The sequence below is a fragment of the Plasmodium coatneyi genome, chromosome 9 (assembly GCF_001680005.1).
Source record: "Plasmodium coatneyi strain Hackeri chromosome 9, complete sequence".
Lineage (NCBI taxonomy): Eukaryota > Apicomplexa > Aconoidasida > Haemosporida > Plasmodiidae > Plasmodium > Plasmodium coatneyi.
In genome coordinates this window covers 1,303,928-1,328,336 of record NC_033564.1, presented here as the reverse complement: position 1 = coordinate 1,328,336, position 24,409 = coordinate 1,303,928, and the positions used below count along the sequence as shown (strand labels likewise).

Below are 24,409 nucleotides of genomic sequence, written 5' to 3'. Positions count from 1 at the left end.
ATAAAAGAAAAAAAAAAAAAAAAAACGCACTGTTGTATTTGTACTATTTGCTTTATCGTGCAAGTGAAAAAAAAAAAAAATCAGCTTAAACCTGGACATACTTAAATCAGCACAAGGTAACAAAAGCGCATCATTCCCTTCTTATACAAAACTTATGTCTCCATTTTTACACACCTGTTAGGGTGGCTTATGGGAGTGCGTGGATTTTCTGTGTGCTGCTGAGGTCCTCAATTGTTAGTGCCACAATGATCAGGACAATGCGTTGCTTCGTTTTATTTTATTTTACTTTTTTTTTTTTTTTTTCCTTCCGTTTGGCAGGTCGGCAGTAAAATGGCTAAAGGCATAAATGATACGCAGAGAAACAACTCCATCAACGAAGAGTTACTAGTACGAATTGCAGAACACACAGAAGTGGCGTGTGCATTTTGTGCCGAGTGAAATGCAAAGATGAAAGCACAAAAGCGAATGTTGTAATGCTTCATTCTTTTTTTTTTTTTTTTTTTTTTTTTTTTTCGACTAGCTGGAAATTAAGAAAATGGAGAAAGAGCTAAAGAAGCGATATGAAGAATACGAGGAGCTGAACAATAGCTACCGGGAGGTTTACGTAAGCGAGCAAGAGGTCGTCGCACATGCACACATATGACTTAATGTATAAAAAGAGTGGCAAAAAAAGGGGGAGTATCTTTACTCATTGGTTCATTCCCTTGTTCCTTATTTACTCTTTTTTTTCCGTGCCGATTTGTCCTACGCAGGGTTCCTACATTGTGAGCAAGACAAATCTGGATGAGGTGACAAATGTAATCGCGAAATGGCATGAAAAAAAAAGGAGTAACGTGCCACATCGCCACGTGGCTCAATCGTTGGCATCTGTATATGCCATCGTACATTGCTCAGAGACGCTGCTATACATATATATTTACCGTTTGTTCACAACTCCTTTAAGAATTACGAAGGGGAAATCCTCAAATTGGAGACCATGATAACGGAAAAGGAAAACCAATACTCTGACCTCCACGTAATAAGCAAACTCCAAGGAAAAGTTCACCTATGAATGCCACTTCTTTTACGTGTCCCCATTGATCATTACTGTTAACACACACATGATGAAACAAAATCTGTGCAGGAAAGCTTCCAAGAATTGCTGGAAGATAAATGCAAACTAGAGGCAGAACTGGAGGGCTACCAAAAGGCCATATACGAGATGGAGGAAAACTGCGCTTCGTTAAAGGAGTCTCATAAGGTAATGCCCCTGGCGTCCAGCAGTCTGTTAAGTGGGTCCTTCTCCGTTGTCACTCTTCCCCATTTGTGCAAACTTGTGTAGTTACCATGTGCACTACTTTTTTTTCCCCCCCCCTCAGGAGGAACTGAAGGAAATCCAAGAAGAGATATCCAACCTGTCCTCGCAAATGAACGACATGAATGTAATGCCTTTGTCGAATGGAGCGCTTATGTACAATTCCTGCACCGTCTTCCATGCAATTTTGCTCTTCTGCTTTTTTTTGTTTTGTTTATTATTAATTTTGGTCCTTCCTTCGAATCCACTGCAGGAGGAGCTAGAGTTCTCCAAGGAAAGATGCAGAGAGTTGGAGAAATTAAATGAGGTAAGTTGGGGCGCTCCATTGGGGACGTCACGCTACTGTGCTCTCCCAGTTCGGTTATACTACACTTGATCACCCGATTGGATCTTCCCTGCAGGAAAGAGCCTCCACCATCGACACCCTTAATGAAAAAATTGAAAACTTAAAAGTAAGGCGAGTGGGCGCAGATGCAGAATCATATATAGACGCACTATGTGCACACAGTTGTGATGGAGCAACGCTGTGTCCTCCCTTACACACCTGCTCATTTATGCATTGGCCACCCTTTACCCAAACCAGGAGGAGAAGAAACTGCTCGGAATCGACATGGAGATTATCAAAGTGCAGCAACATAGAATTCACGAGGAGATGCAGCAGGTGCATCAGGAGAAGGAGGAATTAGGTCGAGAAAGGGAAGAACTGTGTAGGGAAAGGGAAGAACTGGAGCGAGAAAAAGAACGCATGAACAAATGCAGGGAGGAGTTACTGCAGGAGAAAGAACTGATACAGACGGATAGAGATCTACTGGGGAAGGAAAAACACAGACAGGAAAATAACATGAAAAATATAATCGTAAAATTTAACGACTTGCAGAAGGAGCTTGATGATCTTGCGTCAGAGAATTCGGTAAGGAGGGCGACCTACTGGTGCAGTGTCTGTACGCTAGTGAATAAACTCGCGTGTATACAGCGCTGCAACGAGAAGTACTCATTTGGGGAAGGTATAAAGGAGCCCCTTTTTAATATCCCCCTTTTTGACCATTCCAAACGCGTTGCAGACGAAGGAGTCCTGCTTACGGGAGAGTGAACAAAGGGTGCTCGCGCTGGAGAAGGAAGCCTCCCTGTGCAAGGTTAAGGATGTGCAAAGTGGTGGTGCCTCATGTAGCTAGCGTCATCGAGAGCGTTCCTGTTACTGCTAAGATTACTGCGAATGTTCTTCGGCTAATTCTTTTTTCTCTCCCTCCTTGTTACTTCTCCCCGCAGAACAAGATCGCCAGCCTGGATCAGAAGGTGCAGGAGCTAAAGGTACACAGGCGACAGAAGCTCATCGTAGCGGACCGGCGTAACGGTCTCATCCCCGTCTTCTGTCCAACCGTACTCTATCTGAATGGATCACCTTTAACCGCCCATTTGTTCCACCCTCTTAGAGCGAACTGGCCACCGAGAAGCAGAAGAATAACGAACTGCAGGTAGATGTTGCTGGAGGACGCACCTATCTGAGCGTGCACCTTTAGGAGGGATACCACTAGTTAATCAACAGACACATTTTTTTTTTTTTTGTTTCCTTTTCCAATTTTTAGCAAGATACAGTGAATAAAACTGGAGAGCTCCTCAAGAGGGACTCAATTATTCAGGTTTGCTTTTGAAATTTTGAGAAGGCCTCCCTGTCGACTCACGCTCATACAACTGTCTCTGTGTGTGTTTGGAGGTACTTACGCGTAATGATTAAGATGTGCCCCTCTCCATGTTTACATTTTCCTGAACGTATCTCAGGTTTTATATAGCAAGCTGAAAGAGAATGAAAACGAGTTGGTACTATTCCAGGTGAGAACACCCACTCATGCGAGGAGTGTGACGTACGCCTCTGCAATGAGGTGCTTCTCTGCTGCTTCTCCATTTTCGATTCACAACCTGCTTACTTCTCACCCTTTGCCATTTTTACCCCCCGCTGCAGAATGAAAATTTGTCCCTGAAGAATCACAAGAAGGAGCTCAGCAAAATTTGGAACAACAAGAAAAGTGAAATGGACAACATCGAAGTTGATTTGTATCAGGTAGGACGTTGCCTTGCTGTTGTCTGACCATCCGCTACATGTTCTTGTGTTGATTGTTTCGCTATTAGTTCGATTTACCACCACAGGTTCTTAATTTTCCTCCTCGTTCCTTTCCCTGACCTTCCTTTTGTAGAAGCTATCCAAGTTAATCATTAAGAACAGAATCCGGGATAGGGACGATCTGCGCTTTGATGGGCATCCTCAATCGCTTCTTCTGAAAACGGTAAGTGGGGCAAGTCGTCTACGAAATGGCCAACGCATGTGCGGTTGGATGTGCTGTGTATGAACATGTGGCCACACTACCTTTAGTAATGTTATGAGCAATGTTATTTTTTTTTTTTTTTCCCGAAGCTCTGGTCCGGCTACGTCGACATCTGCAAGAGCATCCTGAAGACAAGGGACGGGTACCTCTACAGCGGAAGCAGAAGTCACCGCTTCATTTGCGCCTACAACACGGACTTGGTAAGGAGGGGGGCATTCCCACTGGGGCGAGAACGCACCTGCTCCCGTTCTCTTATATTGCGCTATTCTTTTGCCCCTTTTCCACTAACCCTTGGTGCATTCTTTCCCCCCGGTGGCAGTTTCTGGACGTGAAGCAAGACAGCAAGAAGAAGTAGTAAGTCCAGGGAGTGACTCACTCACCGTGTACCTGTGCACCCAGTTACCGAGTAACTGCACATCCAGCCATCCGTCTATCCGTTCACCTGTTCACCTGTTCACATGTTTTCATCCACTTATTCGCTTACTCCCTTCCCCGCGACGAAGCCTGCTCTCCTACAGAAACGAAACGAGGGGAATCTTCCAGGTCAGTGAAGACGAGGTGAAGAGTCTGGTGTATGTGGGCCCCCTGAGCAAGTGCCAAGGACAGAGCGTTGCCCCATGCAGCAACAAAGTTAACCTGGAAATGACCAAAGGAAAAAACTGCAATTATGTGTTTGAAGAAATGTACGTAACGAAGAAGGGAACCAAAATTGTCCTGATCAAGGAAAAACAAACAGGCATGTATTTTAGTGGCTTGCATAGAAATATGCCACTACGGGAAAATGAAAAAAAGAAGACAGGAGTGGACCAGCTCGAATACAACAATGTTGTAAGCACGCTAATTAATTATATGACCAATGAGGAGAAGGAGAAATCCAAGGGCGACATTATTTTGAAGACGTCCAACCAGAAGGTCAAGATCGAAAGTGGGGAAGAACCCATTAACAGCGTGAACAAAACGCGTCTTGTTAAAAACGAAAGGGATAAGTCAAACCGCGGGAACACTCCCAAAGGGGAAGAGGCAGTAATGAGTAAAAACAAAAGTGAAAGAAAAGCAAATGGGAAGACAGACGTGGGAAAGAAGAACACCAAATTGGCGTCCCCCTCTTCGGTCACCCCAAAAGGGAATTACAAGCAAGTAAAGAATAAGCAGCAAATGAGTGAAGAAAATTTACATAGGTATAATATAGCCAAGGAGATGTTACTCCTCCCGGGCAGCAATGACAGTAATGACAACAGTGGTAGTAACGGATGCGATGACAACAACCGTGGAAACGATAACCAAGGCAGTGATGGAGGTGACAGCGCAAGCACAGCGGATGGAGGCCGTGTGCCTCTCTTCCATTTGAAAAACGAATACGCGAATGATACGGAGGAGGAGTTAAAATGTGTCACAAAGGAGAAACCAGAAGTGTCACCCATGGATGGGAAGAACTCAATCGAGTCGTTTCTAAAGCACCCTATTGGACCACATAGTAGTAGTACCACCTCCCTTGCGAACATAGCCGACTTTAACGATACCAACATTGTGTTGACTATAAACAAGGAGGAGGCAATTTTGTTCGAAGTTTTTAATTATGAGCAGATAGCCGAACATGACGCTGTGCGATTCGCGTCGGAGTATGTGTTGCACTTACTTTCCAACTGGGAGAAGGGCGGCAACTGCTCCTCTTCGCAGGATGCGTCATCCACGACTGTCTGTAGTGAGCAGAACTCTAACGTGTTCACATCGCTCGACGGGGATTGGTGCATCCTCCCTGCGTATATGTAGTGAACGTGTGGTGATTAATAAGTCATGAAGTGGAGGGTCGCTACTCATTTATCACTTCAGGATGTCAACCAAGTGTCGTTGACAGACAACCAACCAGTGCGCCAACACCCCCTTTAGACGCAGCGCAAGAGTTAACCTAATGCGCTAATTTGTCCAAAATAAAGATGACGGTGTAGAGGAAGAAAAAAAAAAAAAAGAGGTTGGGGGAGGGGAAACATGAACGGAGTTGCAAAGGAATACATTACTTTAACGGAGATATACCTCGTACAATTTAATTAACCTCTTTGCTCATTTTTTCTTAATTGTCTGCATCCGCGCGAATAGCGGATCCTTTAATGAAATTCTTTATTCGTAAAATAAATCGCACTTTTTTTAATTTTTTTTTTACTTATCTTTCCGTACACGTTATGTACATGTGTGCATACGGTGATGCCCCCTCGTTGATAATTTCGCACGCCGCCCATGTTGTCATTGCAGAGAGGTGGTTTTTTCGTCTATTGATCACTCCCCGCCAGTGTTTAAGTGTATGGGCATATTTGCCTGCTTAGCTATGCGTATATTATCCGGGTACCCCTTTTCATTTTGGCTCATTTTAACAAACATACATGCATGCAGTAGTTCACCTTTGTATTCATTTTATCTTTCGATTCGTGTGACTTTTGGCCCTTGTTTAATTTTTCGAACTTCCTTTTTCAATTTTTTTGTCGTTTCCTCATTCAAGGTTGCAGCTGTGTGGTGGGCGGGGGCATACAATGACTCCTACAAACGTACGCACATGCGTAGGTAGGTACAGACGTATGTAAACACTTATGTACACCCGCGAGCAGATGGCGCCGCACACGTTGACGGCCTGCGCCGCCCAGACCACATGCTTCAAAAACGTCCCCCACGCGGCCATTTAAGCAATCCCCAATTCAACATTTTTGGAGAAATAAAAAAAAATTGCTCCAGCGAAAATAAAGCTCTATACGAAAAAGCCCTGTTGTATTTGTTCAGCAAATGAGCAAACTGTACACGTATGTGCGATTTTTTTTTTTCCTACATTCGTTCGAATTTTGCCTCATTCCTGCACCCGGCTGGGTTGACATGTAGAAGTTCGCTACTTCCGAAATGGATCCCGCGAAGTGGAGAGTTATGGATTCATGAGCGGCGTAAGTGGTAACGACGTACGAAAAGCACATCGTTTTTTTTTTTTTTCTCTAGCCTTTTACGAGCTCCTTTTGCGATTTTTTTTCTCCGCGATACACGCACTGCGTACGAGCATGAGGGGATTAATTGAAAAACGGTTGAGGGGGTCTTATTGAGGATTCGTCACTTTCACCCATCTCGCGGCAGGATAATTTTTTCGCGTCACATGAAAGTAGTAGATGTATTTAAATTGTCATATAATTTTTTATGCATAACGCGGACGCGCATTCCACCGTAAATATATATATATGTATATATTTTTTTTTTAATTCACGCATCGTAGGAAGAAAACAAAATAACGCTCTTTTAGGGTTCAGATGTGGTTACGCGTTTATTATTTTTTTTTTTTACTTTAATTAACTCGAAAAATATTTAAATTTTTTTGTTTTCGTACATTTTGTGAATTCTGCGCATGTTGTGCCGGTTCGCGCCGCTTATAAATACCTTTGTCACGTTCGCCAACTTTCGTCGCGCAAGCCAGATCAAAATTGTCTACGCTGTTCTATTACTACATAGTTTTTGATAAGTTCGCCCCAGTGTCATACGCCTAGTTCTGTATATAAATAAGAAGGCTAATGTATTATGCATACGTTGCTGCTCTTTTTCTCCTTCATCCTCTTCTATGCAGTGCCCTGGGCATGTAGCAGAGGAACTATATAAAAATGCATTTGTTGTATACGCAGTGCTCCTTCAGGAGGTCTAACCCCTAAGCTCAGAAGCATAGTACATATTTATTTTCAATTTTCAAAGGCCCCTCAAAAAATAAGAAAAAAAGAAAAAAAACGTCGGCATAATTGTAATTCCACTTGGCTGTTTCTATTTTTTTTTTTTTTTTTTTTTTTTTGAGGGACCTTTTTTTATGAATGAACCGCTACCTGTTTTTTCCCCCCAGTCAGAAAGAAAAAATTTTTTTTTTTACCTTAACCGTTCATACAAAGTTTAGAAAAAATATTAACCGTTCAGAATTTTTTTTAAGACTTCCCCGTTTGGGAATCTTTTTGTCTTCAACAAGGTATTGCATCAAAAGCACCAGAAAAAGTGCTGCTTACAACGAATGGGAAGAGCAGCAACGGCCCTGCTTGTTTAGGAACATGTCGGGGTACGCGCTGAGCAACGTGCCCGTTGGACTGGGATCCATATGGCCCTTATGGAAAGAAATTGGAGTAAATCATGTGCCAAGAAGCCTGGCTTCCCGAAACGCAAATGGGGATAATAACAATGAGGTTGAGGAGAGTGATGCTGGAGGGGATGACAGCAGTAGGAGCCCCCCGAAGAGTGACACCTGCAGCAGTTCGAACCAAAGTAACAACAAAAATGATGCAAAGGAGGAGGAACCCACACAGAAGTGCACTCCGTTCAAATTTGGGAAAAGGAAAAAAAAAAATAATAACTTGGACTGCATGGAAGAGGTGCTATTCAAATTAACCAACGGAAAATTTAAAGCAGAAAAGCACTATGTGTACACGGCGGATGGGTACAGATTAAATTTATACCGAATTGTAAGTACCAGTAACAAGGATAATTTTTCAAAAAAGAAAGAAGTGTTTTGTTTAAATCATGGTTTGTTTGAATCATCCATCAGTTACACTTGCAAAGGATATGAGTCTTTAGCTTTCCAGATTTTCGCCAATGATTATGATGTCTGGATAAGCAACAATAGAGGAAATGCTTTTACAAAATTTGTGGGAAAAAATTACGCCCTGAAAAAGTTAAGGGAAAGGTACAGCCTGCAGGATCTCAAGGACATTGGCCTGGACGTCAGTGAGGAGATGGACCAGAATCTGAGCGCGGATGAAAGTACGACCGTGAGCAGTTCGGACGGGGAGCAACAGCAGCACCAGAAGAAGAACGACGACAGGGGCGATAGGTCAGACCCCCAAGGACCGTTCGGAGAAACATCCAATTGTGACTCCAACATGGGATGCAGCGTACCACATGCGCCCAAGCAGTTAGAAAATGGGGACGCAGAGGGAGAAAAGGCATCAGAAAAGGCAGCAGAAAAGGCAACAGAAAAAGCAACAGAAAAAGCAGCAGAAAAGGTCGCAGAAAAAGCAACAGAAAAAGCAGCAGAAAAGGTCGCAGAAAAAGCAACAGAAAAAGCAGCAGAAAAGGTCGCAGAAAAAGCAACAGAAGGAGGGGACGACGAGGAAGTAGAAGAACTTGTTAACTTGAACAAACCGAGTGGAAGCCAATGCGACAGCGACGACGATGAGGTGAATCAGCTAAAAGAACGCGATCTAGAAGACTGGACATTCGAAGACATGGGAACGAAGGACATCCCAGCAATTGTAAAGTACATCAGAGAGAAAACACAGAGGGAAAAAATCGTCTACGTAGGATTTTCACAAGGAAGTGTGCAACTTCTAATTGGCTGCTGCCTGAACGACTATGTAAACAGAAGCATTAAAAGGACCTACCTCTTATCCCTTCCGATAATCCTAAAAATGAAAAACGAGATGCTTAAGTCTGTGAGAATGTTGCTAGCTATTTCCTGGTGGAACAAGGCAATTATTAGCAGTAAGGAGTTCATACAGAAGATGTTGCCGGAGAAAATCTGTAATATCCTGATCATCGGCTCAGCTGATTTATGGACACGTAATTTTCTTAAGTTTTACACGGATTACGTGGACAATAATTATAAAAGGATCTACTACAGACATACTCCCTGTGGGTCAACGTCGCACGCGAATTTAAGAAAATGGTTCTCATCCTTTCATCATGGACCCGTGTCTGACGCCATAGACAAATATGCGTATAAGTGCTCCTTCCCCATTACACTTGTTTATGGCATTAAGGATAGCCTGGTGGATGCAGAAAGGTCTATTGAGTACATGAAAAAAAAGTTTACAAAGAACGACTTGAAGATTGTCACCAACCCTGAGTGGTCGCACATAGACCCTGTGTTGGCGGACAACGAGAACGTCGTGCTGTCATGCATTTTGGAGGATATGAAGAAGGAAGAGGAGGAAAAGAAGGAGAATGCAAAGTAGGGCGAAACGTAAGAAGGGAACCCCCCCACCCCAGATTCGGCTAACTGGCAGGACAAGTGAACACCAAACGGTAGAGTGAGTCCACTTGCCCAACCTGATTATGCCCGTTGTGCGCGCTCAGCTTCGAAACACTCCAGCGTGCCTTTTTATTTTATTTTATTTTATTATTTTATTTTTTTTTTTTTTGTTTATGATTCTTCCCTCCATCGTGCACATACCATTTGTTTTTGTCTTTTTACCTCTGCAAATGGGGCGTTCCCCTGGCACATGTATATATTTTTTTCGTTTTGCGTGCGGCTTCCAGGTTGGCTTTTAATGGGCCACCACGCCGCTTTCCCCTTATAAACGTTGCCAAATTGATTGACTTAAATTACCATCCTGGATTGCGTTAATGAGCATTCTGTTGATTTATCACGTGAAGGAAAAAAAAAAAAAATAGGGGGATGGAGTCACCTTTTGTGGAGGGCCACATGGTACAAAAAAAAAAAAAACCTTTGTTTTTTCTGCTCCCTATTGGGCCATTTTCGGGAGCATCCATTCGAGGAAGGTCTCCCACGTAAGTTTACTTAATTTTGTTGAGGGTATAGTTAGCAAATGTTGGTTGGTGTGCAAATGGAAAAATGTGTAGCACTCAAAATGAAGACTTCCCAATGAAGAGTTTTCTATGAAGAGTTCCCAACGAAACGTACTCTACGCAGCGAGCACGCCCAGCGTTACCGCACTCACGATAGCTGCATAAACTCGGCGTAGTTGTTAAAGTAAAAGGTGCACACCTGGAATTTGGAATTGAGGGCAACCAACAGTGTGCACGGCTGGAAGGTAGTGAGGGCGATATTCTTCCTCTCATTCAGGGGAGCAAAGTCCAGAGCCACGATTGGCCTATCCCTGGATGAGTAGAATAACTTCCTCTTTTTCAATACATTGGAAGTGAATTCGTACAGGTAGTTCTTCTGCACAATGCCATTGGGTCTGCCACTTGCCCTTTGGCTGCTCCCTCCTTTAAGTCTCTTTGTAACTCCAATGGCTAAGAAATTACAATTGTGTTTGTCAAACTTTACGTATTCTATTATTGCGCTTTTTATTTTTTTCTGATAAACCAAGTGGAACTCATGTAAGGAGTATATAAAAATGGTGTCGAATGCGAAGAAGCACATGTGGGGTACGTGTCCCTTTGCCTCTCCTTTATCCGTGTCCGTCTGGATTATTTCTACTCCTTTGTACAGCCTAAATAGGTACTCATTGAGGCCCGTGTAAATGGCGTGACTTATTATTGCCAGCACTTTCAGTGTAGTTGTATCCCATATTGTTATTAACCTGTCGTGGCAGATGCAGAGGATTTTCCCGTCGCTAGTTATGTCTCCTCCTAGGATGGGGTGGTTCTTATGATTTACCCGTTTAATTACAGTGACGGTTTGATTGGCTTCCCCTTGGTCGTCTTCTTCCTCTTCGTTGGCGTCCTCATTCTGGTAATCCCCTTTGGGGTAACGCTGCTGACCCATTTTCTCGTTCCCATCAACGTTATCCCCACCGTACACACTAGCCAAGTGGTTCAACCTGCGCGCTTCCCTGTAGTAGTTGTTGCTGCCCTGCGTCTGGTACACATCCACCTCATAGTCTGTGTATACGCTGGCGTCGAAAATACGTTCGCTCTTTTCCAAGCACCAAACAGTCATATCTCCTTCGCATTCCAGGACGAGGAAAATGCTCAAAAAAGGATGACTAATAATCATTCTGTACTTTTCTAGTTGGTCCTCTTCAGGGCTTTCTCTGGAATTATTTCCTGGGGATTGTTGTTCACTGCTTCCCTGTTCATGTGTTTCTCCCACTTTGTCACCCCTGATGGATTGCTCATAAACTGGCTCGTAGTCCAATTTGTCGCTCACAATCCTCCATATTTTAAAGGTGAAAAAGGACTGCATCAATGCGTTGGCGTTGTTTCCACAGGCCTCCTCCAGTTGGTAGTTCCTCCTTTCTATGGTCATTAGTAAATGCCTACTCTGAGTGAAAGAGAAGAAAAGCAGTTCCAAGTCGTTCACGGCTTCAACGCTGGACCTACTTTTGTATGTCACTGGTAAGGGACACACAAACTTTATGTGCCTATCCTTTTCAACATTGTAAAGTTGAATACTAGAGAAGGATGTTAAGAAGGAGAACACCAACCCCCTGTTGGAGTCACAGTAAAATAGCATTTGATATTTTTTGTATAGATTGTTTTGCACATTCGTATGGTTGTAAATGCTCCTTTCGATGTCTTCCTGGATTTGCTTGAAACTTATGATGGTTTTTTTTTTCCGTTTTTCCATTCCCCTTGTGTTGCAATGTGGTGCACCCTGTTCGTCTTCTCCACTGGAACTGACTTCTATCCCTTCGTCTGGGATTCCTAGGAGGTCCTCCCCGGCGTCACTACCCCCAGAGCAGTAGCTACTCGTCCCCTCGCTGTCACTTTGGTCTTCTACGCAGTTTGTCATGGGGTTCGTTGAGCCATCTCCGTTAAGCACCCCCCCGTTCAGGTCTTCCTCCCCCTGGTGTGCACCAAAAGACGCGTGTCCCCCCATGGAGTAATCATACCAGCTGCATATCTGTCCTTCAAAAATCCTAACGCTATTTTTTATACTCTCGTGCACAGTGGAGTAATTCAAAAAGAGGTGCCTCAACGAGAGGGGCATATGCAGACCCACATATGAATAGAAGAACAGTCGATGATTGTAATTAATAAAGTGAATAGTATTGTTAAGTGAATTGCATATAATTAGATTCTTTTCCTTATTTACGTAGATGTAGTAACAGGGGGATCCCAGATGAGGGATGAATTCACAACCCCCACTGTCTATGTCGTAAATTATAACAACGGCTTCCTCTCCACAGGAGATTACTTTCCTTCCGTCGATTGTTATGTTATAGACTGAGTGGCTGTGCCATTTGTACTTTACGACGTGCGCCTTTTGCATGTCTACAATTTTGTCCTTCCTCAGGTGGAAGTTAATATAGGGGATGTTTGCACTGTTTTGGATATCCCGTTCTTCCTCATCGTGGCCACGCACCTCACCACTGTTCCTGTAGTAGGCCACCTCATACCCGGGGATGTAGGGGTAGGCGTCCTCGATCGCCTTCAACAAAAACATAAAGTTGGTCTGCCGTGAGGAGTTTTGTTCCCCCCCGAAGGCTTCACCCACAAAGGCATTTCGCCTCAGCACGTCTTGTGCACTATCCGCATCTTCCTGCCTCACTTGATCAAACAAGAAAATGTCTATAAATCCATTGACAAATCCAATGCAGAGAAAATTCTCGTCACTTATTTTTACAGCAGAAATGAAGTTCCTAAAGTAGAGAAGGTTGTATCTCTTCTTCACTGTATCGTATACGATGACTAGGTTGTTGTTCGCTAGCACTAGCTTGGTAAGACTTGGGTTCATCTCGATCATCGAGAAGTACACGTACTTTATCTTTACCAGTGGCATTATTTTCACCTTTGCAGTAACGTGCATACGTTCGGTGCTTTCAATGGGGTTCTTTCTCTGTGGCTTCATTTCTGTCTTCCGCCTCTTCCAGGTTGTTTCATCATCACGGGGTAAATATCCGTCAGTTTGACTTCCATAATAGTTGTTGCCATTCTGCATGTGTGCGCCGTACAAATGGCCAACCGGTGGTGGATGCAAATTTTCCCGCTGTTGCTGCTCGTATGCCTCCCCATCCGAACTGCTCACCATCAACTCGTACGGAAATAAATTCTTGTCAAAAGAGTCCTCCGAGTCGGAGGAAAATGTGTAGGTCACGTGCGTGGGTGGTGATGATTCGCCCACCTGAGTCTTTCCCACTGAAGGTTTTGCCTCGTCCTGCTCAGCTTCCTCCCCATTTAAGTAACAAAGAGGAGATTCATAGTTGAACACAAATTTGAGCAGGTAAAAATTCATGAACATTTTTTTCTTCCGTGGATCAAACTCCCAAGTAGCGAAACACAGTTCGCCATTTTTACCAAAGCTATTTATATAGAATAAATTTTTTATGAAAAATTTTTTCACAAAATGGAATTTTCTCTCACTGATTTGATACAGGTAAATATAATTATTAAAACTTTTCAAAACTAAATATTCTTGTTTTGTTTTTTTGTCTAGAAAATAAAATATGTTATCTATAAAGAAGGAGGTGACTATTTTTTTTTTTTTTTTTTTTTTTTAAATCAATTAGGAGGATTCCACTTTCGCTAGTTAAATAGGCAACATTTTTTCTGCTCAATATTGGCTTGTTTTTGATTAGATTTCCCGCCAAGTGTAGTTTTAGTAACTTCGCGTCTTTGTTAAAGCTGGCGTTCTGTAGAAGCAACTCTTTGTGCAGCTTGCTTGTGTACTCGTTTTTGGCTAGCTCTTCTTCCAATTCGTTTAACTCTCCTATCCTCGCCTTTTCGTGCTCCTTGGTTTCTCCTCGGAAGGAATCCGGCCGGAACTCCCGGTTCATGTACGCTCTGGGTCTTCCCATTTGGTGGAGGGTTAGCGGGTTAGCGGCGCAAAAAGGTGAAGCCACGCGGGAGGAATTTTCCCCAAAGTGGTTCCTTCACCTGGGGGGTATATTCCCAAAAAGGCTATTCCCCTCAGGGTTATCCTTCCCCAATGTTACCCCTCCGCAACTGCAAAAAATGCAGCTCTTCCTGGCAGTTATCTCCCACTAATGCGCTTCAATTTTTTTCCCCATCAAATTTTACCATGCTACGATGTAGAGTCGACTAGTGAAGTAACTAAATGGGATATCCAGAAGGTTCACCTTTTGGGGTAGCGCTTGCACGGATTGTTTTGCTTAGCAGTTGCCGTCTCTACGTGACAACAATTGCCATATGCATAAATCCCAATTGGCACGTAACCGCGCTCCTGTTGCCCAGATTCCCGGACTGGTAAACAAAATGGATGTCCCGTCTCCACGAACGAACTGTTCCCCCCAAGTTGAGTTAACAACCAAACGTGCAGAGTTCCCCTTCTTGCACTGCGGGGGATGTATGTAGCCAACTTCGACCACGTCGCCTTTTTAAAGCGTTCGCGTGGGCACGAAAAAAATTGTAAACACAGTTGGCGTGAAGATGACATAAAAAGGGAATTCAAAGTAGCTCTAAAAGTATAACCTTAAAAATGGAACGATTCATCCGTTCTTTTTTTTTTCTTTTTCCCAAGGTGGGTAGCATATGCAGAGTTGGAAAAAAAAAAAAAGAAAAAATTCCCGCTGGAGAAATCTTCACCTTGTGCCAAGCATGGTCCTTGTTGCAGAAAAAAGGAAAAATCTTCCCTTTGTTTATTTTACAAAAAAAAAGTTGGCTGCAGGGGGTGGGGCTACGTATATTATACGCCCCGTGCAGTTTTTTCAAAAGAGCTAGTTTGTATGTAGCGATACGATAATGGGTCGCTTAATTTAGCAGCGCGGGAATTCGACGCGGGGCAACAGCAGCAACAGCAGCAACAACAGCAACAGCATGCGCACTGACCAAAGGGACATATAGTCCTACCATTTAATTGGGATGGCGCGTAAAAAGCTGCGGCAAAATGTGGTATGGGTATGCATTTTATTCTCTTTGCACGGGCTTTCTTGGGGGAGATAAAATGAAACGGGCGAGGAAACAACACCACAAAAGGAGCGAAGCCCACTTGGGAATAAGAAAAAAAAAAAAAAAAAAAAAACAATAAACATTTTTTCCCCTTTTAACGACCCCCTTTTTGTTACTCCCTTTAGATAAATTTAAAATAAGGCCAGGCAGGGAACATGTTTTTTTTTTTTTTTCAAAAAATTTCCTCACATGGCAAAAACATCATATACAATATGTGAAGAACCCTGAAGGAGGAAAGAGGATCATTTTTTTTTTTTTTTAAACAGCTGCCAAACCAATGTGAGAGAGACTTCGCAGGGCGACTTCAGAACCTTCCCTTCTGGCAGTCACTCCGTGTTAATAATGATGTCCCGCAGGTTATCCGTGACGTAACTGTAGATGGCGTCGTATTCGCTGTAGAGTCTTTTTAACTCCTCCTTGGAATCGTCTTTCCGTTTTTGCAACGCCTTCATTTCCTGGCACTTTTCTTCCTGTAAGGGGGTTGTTTAAGCGGTGCACATATATTGTGTATTACTTCCGTGTGGCTGCACCAGGGGTGGAAGCGCAGAATACCCTGCCGCTATTATGTTAACGGGACACACTTGCACTCACTTCATTCATCGACGAATCGGGCAGCTCCTCTATGCAGGAGTCTATCATTTTTAAAATCAAGTTCATTCGTTCTACTCGGTCTAGGATTTCTTCCTGCAAGGGGGTTTCAAAATAGGGTTTGACAAAATACTTTTTTGGGGGTCCTTCCTCCATGGAGCGTTGCATCTGCTCGTCGTCCGTTTCTTTTTTGTTCATCTTGTCATCGTTGGATGGTCCACTCGATGAACTGCTTGACCCTTCGTATGATCCATCGCTCGTTGCTTCACTTGACGTGTCTTCCGATTGGTCCGTTTGGCCATCCTTCTCTGGGTCGTCCTCCCTAGTGGGGTGGTCCGCCCCGTCTTTCGCTTCCTTCACTTCATCGTGTGCATCTTCCTTGAACTCTCTCTTTGCATCTTCTTTCACTTCCTCCTTCACTTCTTCCTTTACCAACGCCTGTACTTGTTCCACCGCTTCCTCACTCTCCCGCTCAATCTCGGCGGCCCTCTCCTTGAGCAAATTCACAAAGTAGGCATATTCGCTCTCCTCCTCCGGAACAACTTCCAGCTCCTTGGGCTCCCCTTGGTAGGATAAGTTGCTCAGCACGTCCTTCAGATTGAACGAAAAGGCGGAGGGTGAAATGTGTTCGTATAAAGTGCTGCACGCAAAAATGCCTGATCAGTGTAGACGCAATTTTGCCTCCACCGTTCAGGCGAACTTGTGAATACGCCTCTTAGCCGCTGTGCATGCAACTTGGTGTGCACATTTCAGTCCATGTCCAGCCGTTCAGCTATCCACTGAGTGGCAACCGATCGACCACTTGGGGACACTCTGTTGCATATTCACTCAAACTAACGACGACGGAGTAGAGGCAATTGTTCAGCAAATTCTGCAGCTTCTTAATCGGGTCATTCGATGGGGGGGATTTAAAATTGTTAATCATTTCGGAGATGGCGGAACGGACGTAGTGGTCCTTCTATTTTGGCAATACCAAACCTATTGCTATACGATGGAGGGAGTGTCCCGAATAAAGGGGCAAAGGATGCATTAAAAATGTCACATAAGATATCGTTTAAACTAAAAAAAAAGTTTCCTTAAAAAATGTAGTTACTCTTAACGGAGAATGGGGTTTTAAAAAAAAAATAAAATGCAAAAAAAAGCATTCACAAAAAATAAACAAAGAAACAATAAAAGGGAACGAAAAGGGCGTGGAGAGAGAAAAAAAATAATTTACGTATTCTTCAAATTGTCAATTTAAAAAACATAACCTGGGCGGCAAACTCAATCGGAAGAAAAAGGGCACACCCGCAGGTGTATAACAAATGTGCACCATGCGGACTAAAAAATTGGCCTCCTTTCCCAAATATAAGCAGAAAAAAAAAAAAAAACGCCATTTTATAAACAAGTGGAGAGTATATATTGTACTTAAAAAAAAAATTCATTAAGCGATTAACCGCATTAAAAGAAAGGATTCTAATGACTACGTAAAACGAAAGGCATTCAATCCAGGTTACATAAAAAAGCTGCAGGAAAAAGCCGCATCCGCTGCTGCGTCTACGATCTGAGCAATTTCAACGCATGATACGAGCTACACAAAACAAATGATTAAAAGAAACAATTTTTTTTTTTTTGCATATCTACACATTTTTAAAAATACACAAATAAAGGGAAGGATTTAAACAACTTCATATTGTTCCATATTAAAAGGGGGTTTCCCCCCCAAAAAAAAAAAAAAACAGACAACTGTTCTATTTGTAACTATTTCTGTGTGTCAAACTCAAAAATGCTGCTACGGGGATGTTATTGCCTTCATCGAGTTGGTTAAAATGTTCATAGCTAACGTGGCCTGCAAAAAGGGAAGCGTAATTGTCAAATGGGGAGGAGCGTCATTTATGCAACTGCCTTCAGGCATCGACGATGGTGCACCAGGAGGAATAATTCCACATGCAAACGCATTGCCGACGAAACTTCTTCCCTTGGGGGGGATGCGTTGTTCCCTAAAAGGGAGCACATTTTCTACGCATGTACACACAAGCGTATAACATACAAGTAGGCCCATGCTTGTCTCAGCTCCACTTACATTTTTACTTTTGTTCTTATCAGGGTGAATCTTCAGAGCCAGGGCACGGTAATTTTTTCGTGCTTTACTTTTCAACTCCTTGTCACACAACTCCATTTTGGAAAATTTCTTGATCTGCGCAAGGGCATAGAAAAAAAAAAAGGGGGAGGGGAAATAATGACCACACAGGTTTACTGGTCCAATTGTGAAAAAAAATAAGCACTTACATCGTGGTACTCACCCATATGTACATACTTTTTTCACACATGCAAACTGCCGCTTGACATACCTGGAGAACTTCCCATGGGTCCTTGGCGTTCCTTATAATCCTCTCAACTGAAGAGTGAAAAAAAGCGATATGCATGCGTTGTTCAGTTGGGTAAGCATACCGATCTGCACATGCGCTTGTGGGGATGAATCTAATGTATACACACATACACACAAGTTGTCTCTTAGGTATGTTTAAAATCGTCACTACCATCATCGGTGCATTCTGCGCCGGCGTTTTCGCTGCTGTCTGGCAAGGCTGCATGGGGAAAAAAAAAGTCATTGGGGGGAAATGGCTAGTCAGCTAGCTAAAATGTATATACCCATGCATATGTATATTTTATTATTTTTTTTTTTTTTTTTGCACACATATACGGACGCAATTATTACCATTCTCCGGATGGATGCGGAAAAACAGTTTGGCCTGGAAAAACAGGTCCTTCTGCTTTTTCATGGTGTCCAACTCTTTGAGGCGAAAAAACTCAGTTGCGTAGTTTTTCTCATTCTTGCCCTTACACTCGAACAGGCAATAATCATGCGGGCACCACAAATTGTGCATAATGTGAAAGAGGGACAAGTTAAATTCATGTTGTTTATGACACTTGTACGCGTACAGAATATTTTGCACGTCTGGGCGGATAAAGTTTATGCCTATTAGCGTTCCTTTGTACTTGTTCCCGTGAGATATGAGCAGCTTTAAAAATTTCCTGCACGATTTGCAGTATTTGGACGGCGCATCGAGCGTTCGTAAGCAGGAAGTTTGTAGATTTGCGGCGTCGCTTGATGAACCTGGGTTGATCTCACTTCCCTTTTGCGTAGCATGTGTACATTTGTAAAACTTACAGTAGAAGTTCTTTACCTTTTCTTCTTCCCTCTTCTCCATGCCGCTAAAATTATTGTCGTAATTTAGCCTTATCTTGTGTGCCTCCTCCTCACTAAAAATCTTTTTAAACGACGAGTTTTTTACACTGTCACTTTTTTGTCCACTCGTGCGATTTGCGCTACTTTGTTTATTTTTTATGCCCGCACCGGCAATTGCTATGCTGTTCCTTCTGATGGTAATTTTACCATCTTTCCGTTTCACTGCAAGGGGGATTTTCAAAAAATTGAAGGTACTACTTGCACCTGTCTTCTTCCCCTTATTGTGTCCCTCCACCAAATTGTTCTTTCCCGTGTTGCTACTTTTTGGCCCATTTTCACCTGAACGGCAAGGTGAATTTTGATCTCCCTCCAAAAGGATAACATCATCATTTTCTTCTGCCTTATCAACTTTTATTTTTTTTTTATTTTTCTCCAAATTTTTGCCACTATTGCAGTTGCTCGATAGCTTTGAAATGATATCCCTGGGTCTTTTGCTAAAGTTCAGTATTCGCTCTTTTAAAAGATGAAGAGGGAACTTTTGTGTCTGTCCTTTTTTATCTGTACTTTCCGTGTTCATGTAAAAATTGTTCCTTTCACTATTCGTCATATAAATGTAACTTTTCAAGACTTGTTGGGGAATCGTTTTAACAGAGGTGCTTATGTTTCTGTGTGCTGGAATCTGTATCGACGTGATGTTCTTCATTTTGTTCTTTTTCTTTTCATTCGCTTGGATAGTGTGTATTAGGGGAGATTTAATGGTTGGTTCCATTTCGCTTGTCGGTCTTGTTTCTCCCACTGAATGTTTAGGCATGGTGCCTTTCGTAGAGATGCATTCCCTTATAGGGCTTGTGCTCCTTAGTATGGTGTGTTTTCTGATGGGGTTGGGGATGTTGCTCTTCAGTGGGAAATTCTTCTTCGCACTTGCGTTCTCTTTGCTGGGGCTACTCGGTTGGCTAATCCTCACGTGGTTATTTATTCCCACCCATATTGGGGGAGCATGCTGCTTTTGGCGTTGCACCCCACTGGGGGTCAAACTACTTAGTCCATTTTGGGTTACACTTTTTTCCCGACTTTGATGATCGTCCCTCTCATGTCCCATCTTTTCCTCTCTCACAAAATCATCAGCGTCCCCCTCGCCCCCTTCACCGTTAATACCCCCTTTCATCTTCCCTGTTTCGAACTCTGCTTTAACATTCGTCGTGTTTCTCTTCAATTATTTCCTTTTTAAGTGTTTATGCCCCTTTTGTGTTTGGGTGTTTATCATTTGGGGGGCTAGGTACAACCAGGCTGCTCGGTCATTATTTTATTTTTATTTTTTTATAATTCTGTTTTTATTAATTAGGAGAAAAAAAAAAAAATTCCTTTACAATTAATCTTCTTTCATTTGTTCACTTTTTTATATTTTTTAAAAAAAAAATTCTAAAGGAATGTACAACGATGCGTACTTGTCATTATGGAAACATGGGGAATGAACAGCGTGCGCGGGGGGGGAAAAAAAAAAGAAGCAACTCGCCGCTTGGGCTTACTTTCAAAAAGTGGTTGCGGAAAAGCACGTGAATAGACGGAGTTGTAGCTCCATCACGGTTTGTTAAGAATGTGAAAATTATGTACAAAAGGGTTAAATTTCATGCATAATGTGCCCGTTTTTTCTCTTTTACATTTTTTGCGATTTTGCATTTTTTTCTACTTGCTTGCAGATTTGTTAAAGGTTACCAGTTGTGTGGATTAACAAAAAAATGTAATTGTTTTTTTTTTAAGCGAGTTAGCGCTACGTAATATCCGTTCAAATTTTATTTTATTTCCAAATGGGTTAGAACAACACGGAGCACCTTTTGAATTTTACTTTTTTTAAATGTGTGGGCCAACATCGCGTTAGGCAGCTCGCCTTGGGAACGGATGTTGGAGGTGTGCATCCCCATGAGGAGAGCTGCACTTCGAATCGAACGCTTCGCATTTACTATGACGTGCATGCGAAAATGAATTGTGCGTCCACGTTGTTGAGTCCCATTTGACATGCATATGTGCATGCGTAGTGTATGCATAACTTCTTCCGGGAAGGCGCCTCCCTAGCCTGGTTGGCATTTTACACAACAGGGAAGAAGTTGTAAGTTATTTTTTCTTATTCGTCTTTCCATTCCGAAAAATTGACCAGACGGAAGCACCGCAAATGTATACATTTATTTCTACACAATTGCTGCGCATGCAAAAGGGGGGCCCAAAAGGGGGAATTTTTTTTTTTTTTTTTTTATCATTTTTTAGAAGTTGGCCAAATTTTTGTGAAGCTTAAAAAGTTTGCATCTTCTATTATCCCAGAGAGATGACGCAGTTAACAACCATTTGGCTGACGAGGTTTAGCGAACCGGGAAGACAGAACGAGGGGTGGCATACGCAAACACGTTAACATGTTTCGCGCGCGATGGTATGTGGTAAATTCATTCGGCTTTCCTTTCCCACGAACGTGTCGTCTTTTTATGATTTGCAGGAATGGTGAAACGGATTTTTACCATATTCCGCCTAGCACTAGGGCTTCGTAGGGCAATGCGCCAGACCGACTGGTTCATCACCCCAGTGCTCTTCTTCTAACTTCAGTATGCATAAACACCGTCGTGCCGCTTACTACGTTACGGTTGTGCTTTCCAGTAGTGCACAAAGAACACCCAAAATTAAGTCACACATGGAAAAGAAAACATGCATTTATATAATTATATAACTGTATGTACGTACCCACAAGGGGGTGCATTTTTCCGGAGTTTTCCAATTAAGCTTACGTAACTTCTTCCCCCTTTGGGGAAAATAAAAACGGCTGGCAGCTTTAAAACAATTTCGTAAAACAGGAAAGATCATTAGAATGGCATCCCCTTCTTTTTTGTGTCATATAAAAATTTTTCTCTCGCAGTAGGCGGGAAGTTAATGACGCGGTGATCACGAATAAAAAATAAATTTGACTGGGCCATGCGGAATACCTTCCCTACTTTAGGTGCTTAAAAAAGGGGCGGAAACCTGTTTCATATGCCGTTTTGTTTGCTTACATTTTTTTCCACTTTTATGCGCCACGTTTTTATTTATTATACATTTTTTTTATTCCCCTTTGAGCGTGGGAAGGAGGGTTAAGTGGGGATCCACCCATGATAAATCATCCCCCTAGTGCACCCCGGCGTTGCTCCCTTCCCCTTACCACGACATATAGCGCTCTGTAATACATTTCCACAACGAACTGGCATATGTTAACCAAATGGGTGACTTCCTTAAAAGCGTAGCTAACCCATAAGTTCAAGCAGCAAAAATATTCCTTTCCCCCATTGGGTTAATGCAGGCTTAGCGCGACGGACGACACGCTTTTTATGCTCATCGTGACATACGTGCAACTTTAGGTGACAACGAAAAATTTGCATCTTTTCCCAAAAAATTAAAATAACATAAGGAAAACGCGAAAAGGTGAAACCCACAAAACAGCGCAAAATTGAAGGAAAAAAAAAAAATTTTAAATACGCGTCAGGAACAATGCAGAAAAAAATTCCCACGCACAGGAAGAATATATAACCGCCACTTGCGCAGGAAACGAATATTTTTTATTGCAAAGCTTGGAGAAAAAAAAGCCAGAATTAATTTTTTACAAACAATTTTGTGGCATATAAAAAAAAAAAAAAACAAACAAAAAAGAAATAAACAGCCAGCCAGTGAATACCAACGGAACATATACTTCCTCATTGATCACTTGCTAATTAACTTCTCTTCTCCCCTGCGCAGTACCATCTGCTTTATAAACTCCAGTAGAAAAATAGTAGTTCGCCAAAAATGTCACTACAAGTGATGGACCAAAACGATTTTCAGCACATACTGAGAATCTTGAATACCAACGTTGATGGAAAGGAAAAGGTTACCATTGCCTTGACGGCCATAAAGGGAATTGGGAAGAGAATGGCCACTGTGATTTGCAAGCAGGCCAATGTGGACTCGACCAAGAGAGCAGGAGAACTCACCACGGAGGAGATAAATAACGTAAGTGAAAGAGGATCATAATATGCCTAGCGAAATCTGCAGCAATCCGCCCTGTTGACGTTCGACCGCGTGGATATATACTTATCGCATATGCCTGCTACGTAGCATGCTAGCGAATCTTTATTTCCATCATCCGTGTTGCACTCTTTTGTTATGCGCTTCCCCTGCGACGCGCATATGCATACCTCCAACCATATGGTGATGTTTTTCCCCATTTTTCTGCCCCGCTCAACAGATTGTGCACATCATGAATGCCCCATCTCAATTCAAAATCCCCGACTGGTTCTTAAACCGAAGGAAGGATGTAAAGGAAGGAAAAAATCTGCACGTCATTGCTAACCAACTGGACTCTTACCTACGTGAGGACTTGGAAAGAATGAAAAAAATCAGACTGCACAGAGGTCTACGTCACCACTGGGGACTGAGAGTTCGTGGTCAACATACCAAGACCACTGGACGAAGAGGAAGAACTGTTGGTGTTTCCAAAAAGAAGGGAGCGTAAATGAATTATCAGCTAGCCATTTTGCATTTTTTTTTTTTTACCTGACATGTGTGTGTGCATGTTTTTTTTTTTTAAACATTTTGCATGAACGGTTCTTATAATTTTGGTAAAAAAAAAAAAAAAAAAGACCAGAACAACTGTTTGTGTTGTTGTGCATATTTATATGGCTGAACTAATTAAGCAGAGATCGAAGCCCCGTAACAGGCGTATTTAAAATATCCTTGAGTCGACTTTTACGATTAAGTTGGTGTAAGCGAGGTGGAGGAATTCTTTTAATGCCTGTTGAGCATACCATATTGTTGTACTTCCTCCTCCGCCGCTACCTTTATTGGGTGTACTCCTACTCTCCAGCACCGCTACCAATGCTAACACAAGCCATGTGTATGGTAAGGATGGCCATCGTGCCGCCATTTCCACGTGTTCCAAAGGTACGGTCATAAAAATTAATCGAAACTACATCGTTCATGGGGAGCTTTGTACACAGGAAGAATTTTCCCTGGCTAATTGAATTATGCGCTATCGCAAATACCTCTTGGTGGGGCGGTCCTAAATTTCGCATACACATATAGGTGGACGTTGTAGGGGTTGTAAAGCTGTGCCCTCCCCCCATTATCTTGGTACAAATTTACGAAAAAATTGAAAGGAGCATATTTAGGTGATACCTTTCCAACTTAAATGTGCCATTTAAAAATTATTTCTTAAATGGAGGACAATAAGGCAGGATAAGGTTAAATTTGCTATTTTTTTTTTTTTTCTTTTTTGCGTAACAAACTACGTCGTTCTGCTAATGCATGGTTGCGCTTTGGTTAATGTGCAGTATCACGGGCCAACATGCGTAGTGATGAGAAAAAGGGTCACTTTGAAATTAAGGACAACCTCCCAAAAATGTGCACATGTGTGTGGCATGTTCATTTACATGCGCGTTAAGCAGGTGAGGCAAAATTGCGAAGGCGTGCATTTTAATATATTCTGTTCCAAGGCTTCTATCATTTGGACTACCCCCAACA

At 42.5% G+C, this 24,409-nt stretch overlaps 6 protein-coding genes across 6 annotated transcripts; 3 read left to right on the top strand and 3 right to left on the bottom strand.

Moving 5' to 3' along the window:
• Window positions 1–330: 330 nt before the first annotated feature.
• On the top strand, window positions 331–5,382 carry PCOAH_00026010 (Uncharacterized protein; the record flags this gene model as incomplete). Its single annotated transcript, XM_020059406.1, has 19 exons — window positions 331–387; window positions 521–604; window positions 753–797; window positions 944–1,015; window positions 1,124–1,240; window positions 1,359–1,421; window positions 1,548–1,601; window positions 1,696–1,746; window positions 1,878–2,204; window positions 2,356–2,427; window positions 2,561–2,602; window positions 2,725–2,766; window positions 2,878–2,931; window positions 3,071–3,121; window positions 3,252–3,350; window positions 3,484–3,573; window positions 3,702–3,812; window positions 3,932–3,966; window positions 4,116–5,382. 19 exons carry the CDS (start codon window positions 331–333, stop codon window positions 5,380–5,382), a joined length of 2,733 nt encoding a protein of 910 aa, XP_019914816.1.
• A 2,279-nt stretch (window positions 5,383–7,661) lies between these two features.
• Window positions 7,662–9,560, top strand: PCOAH_00026000 (Uncharacterized protein; the record flags this gene model as incomplete). Its single annotated transcript, XM_020059405.1, has 1 exon — window positions 7,662–9,560. One exon carries the CDS (start codon window positions 7,662–7,664, stop codon window positions 9,558–9,560), a length of 1,899 nt encoding a protein of 632 aa, XP_019915164.1.
• Window positions 9,561–10,282: 722 nt separating this feature from the next.
• On the bottom strand, window positions 10,283–14,033 carry PCOAH_00025990 (Uncharacterized protein; the record flags this gene model as incomplete). The annotated part of the gene is made up of 2 exons (XM_020059404.1): window positions 10,283–13,689; window positions 13,757–14,033. The coding sequence occupies 2 exons, from the start codon at window positions 14,031–14,033 to the stop codon at window positions 10,283–10,285; spliced, it is 3,684 nt and encodes a 1,227-aa protein (XP_019914952.1).
• A 1,437-nt stretch (window positions 14,034–15,470) lies between these two features.
• Window positions 15,471–16,657, bottom strand: PCOAH_00025980 (Uncharacterized protein; the record flags this gene model as incomplete). Its single annotated transcript, XM_020059403.1, has 3 exons — window positions 15,471–15,614; window positions 15,736–16,323; window positions 16,571–16,657. 3 exons carry the CDS (start codon window positions 16,655–16,657, stop codon window positions 15,471–15,473), a joined length of 819 nt encoding a protein of 272 aa, XP_019914822.1.
• Window positions 16,658–17,503: 846 nt separating this feature from the next.
• Window positions 17,504–20,066, bottom strand: PCOAH_00025970 (DnaJ domain containing protein; the record flags this gene model as incomplete). Its single annotated transcript, XM_020059402.1, has 5 exons — window positions 17,504–17,560; window positions 17,795–17,908; window positions 18,063–18,109; window positions 18,252–18,299; window positions 18,431–20,066. 5 exons carry the CDS (start codon window positions 20,064–20,066, stop codon window positions 17,504–17,506), a joined length of 1,902 nt encoding a protein of 633 aa, XP_019914835.1.
• A 2,255-nt stretch (window positions 20,067–22,321) lies between these two features.
• PCOAH_00025960 (40S ribosomal protein S18) lies at window positions 22,322–23,414 on the top strand (the record flags this gene model as incomplete). Its single annotated transcript, XM_020059401.1, has 2 exons — window positions 22,322–22,900; window positions 23,136–23,414. The coding sequence occupies 2 exons, from the start codon at window positions 22,697–22,699 to the stop codon at window positions 23,400–23,402; spliced, it is 471 nt and encodes a 156-aa protein (XP_019915144.1).
• Between the last annotated feature and the right edge of the window lie 995 nt (window positions 23,415–24,409).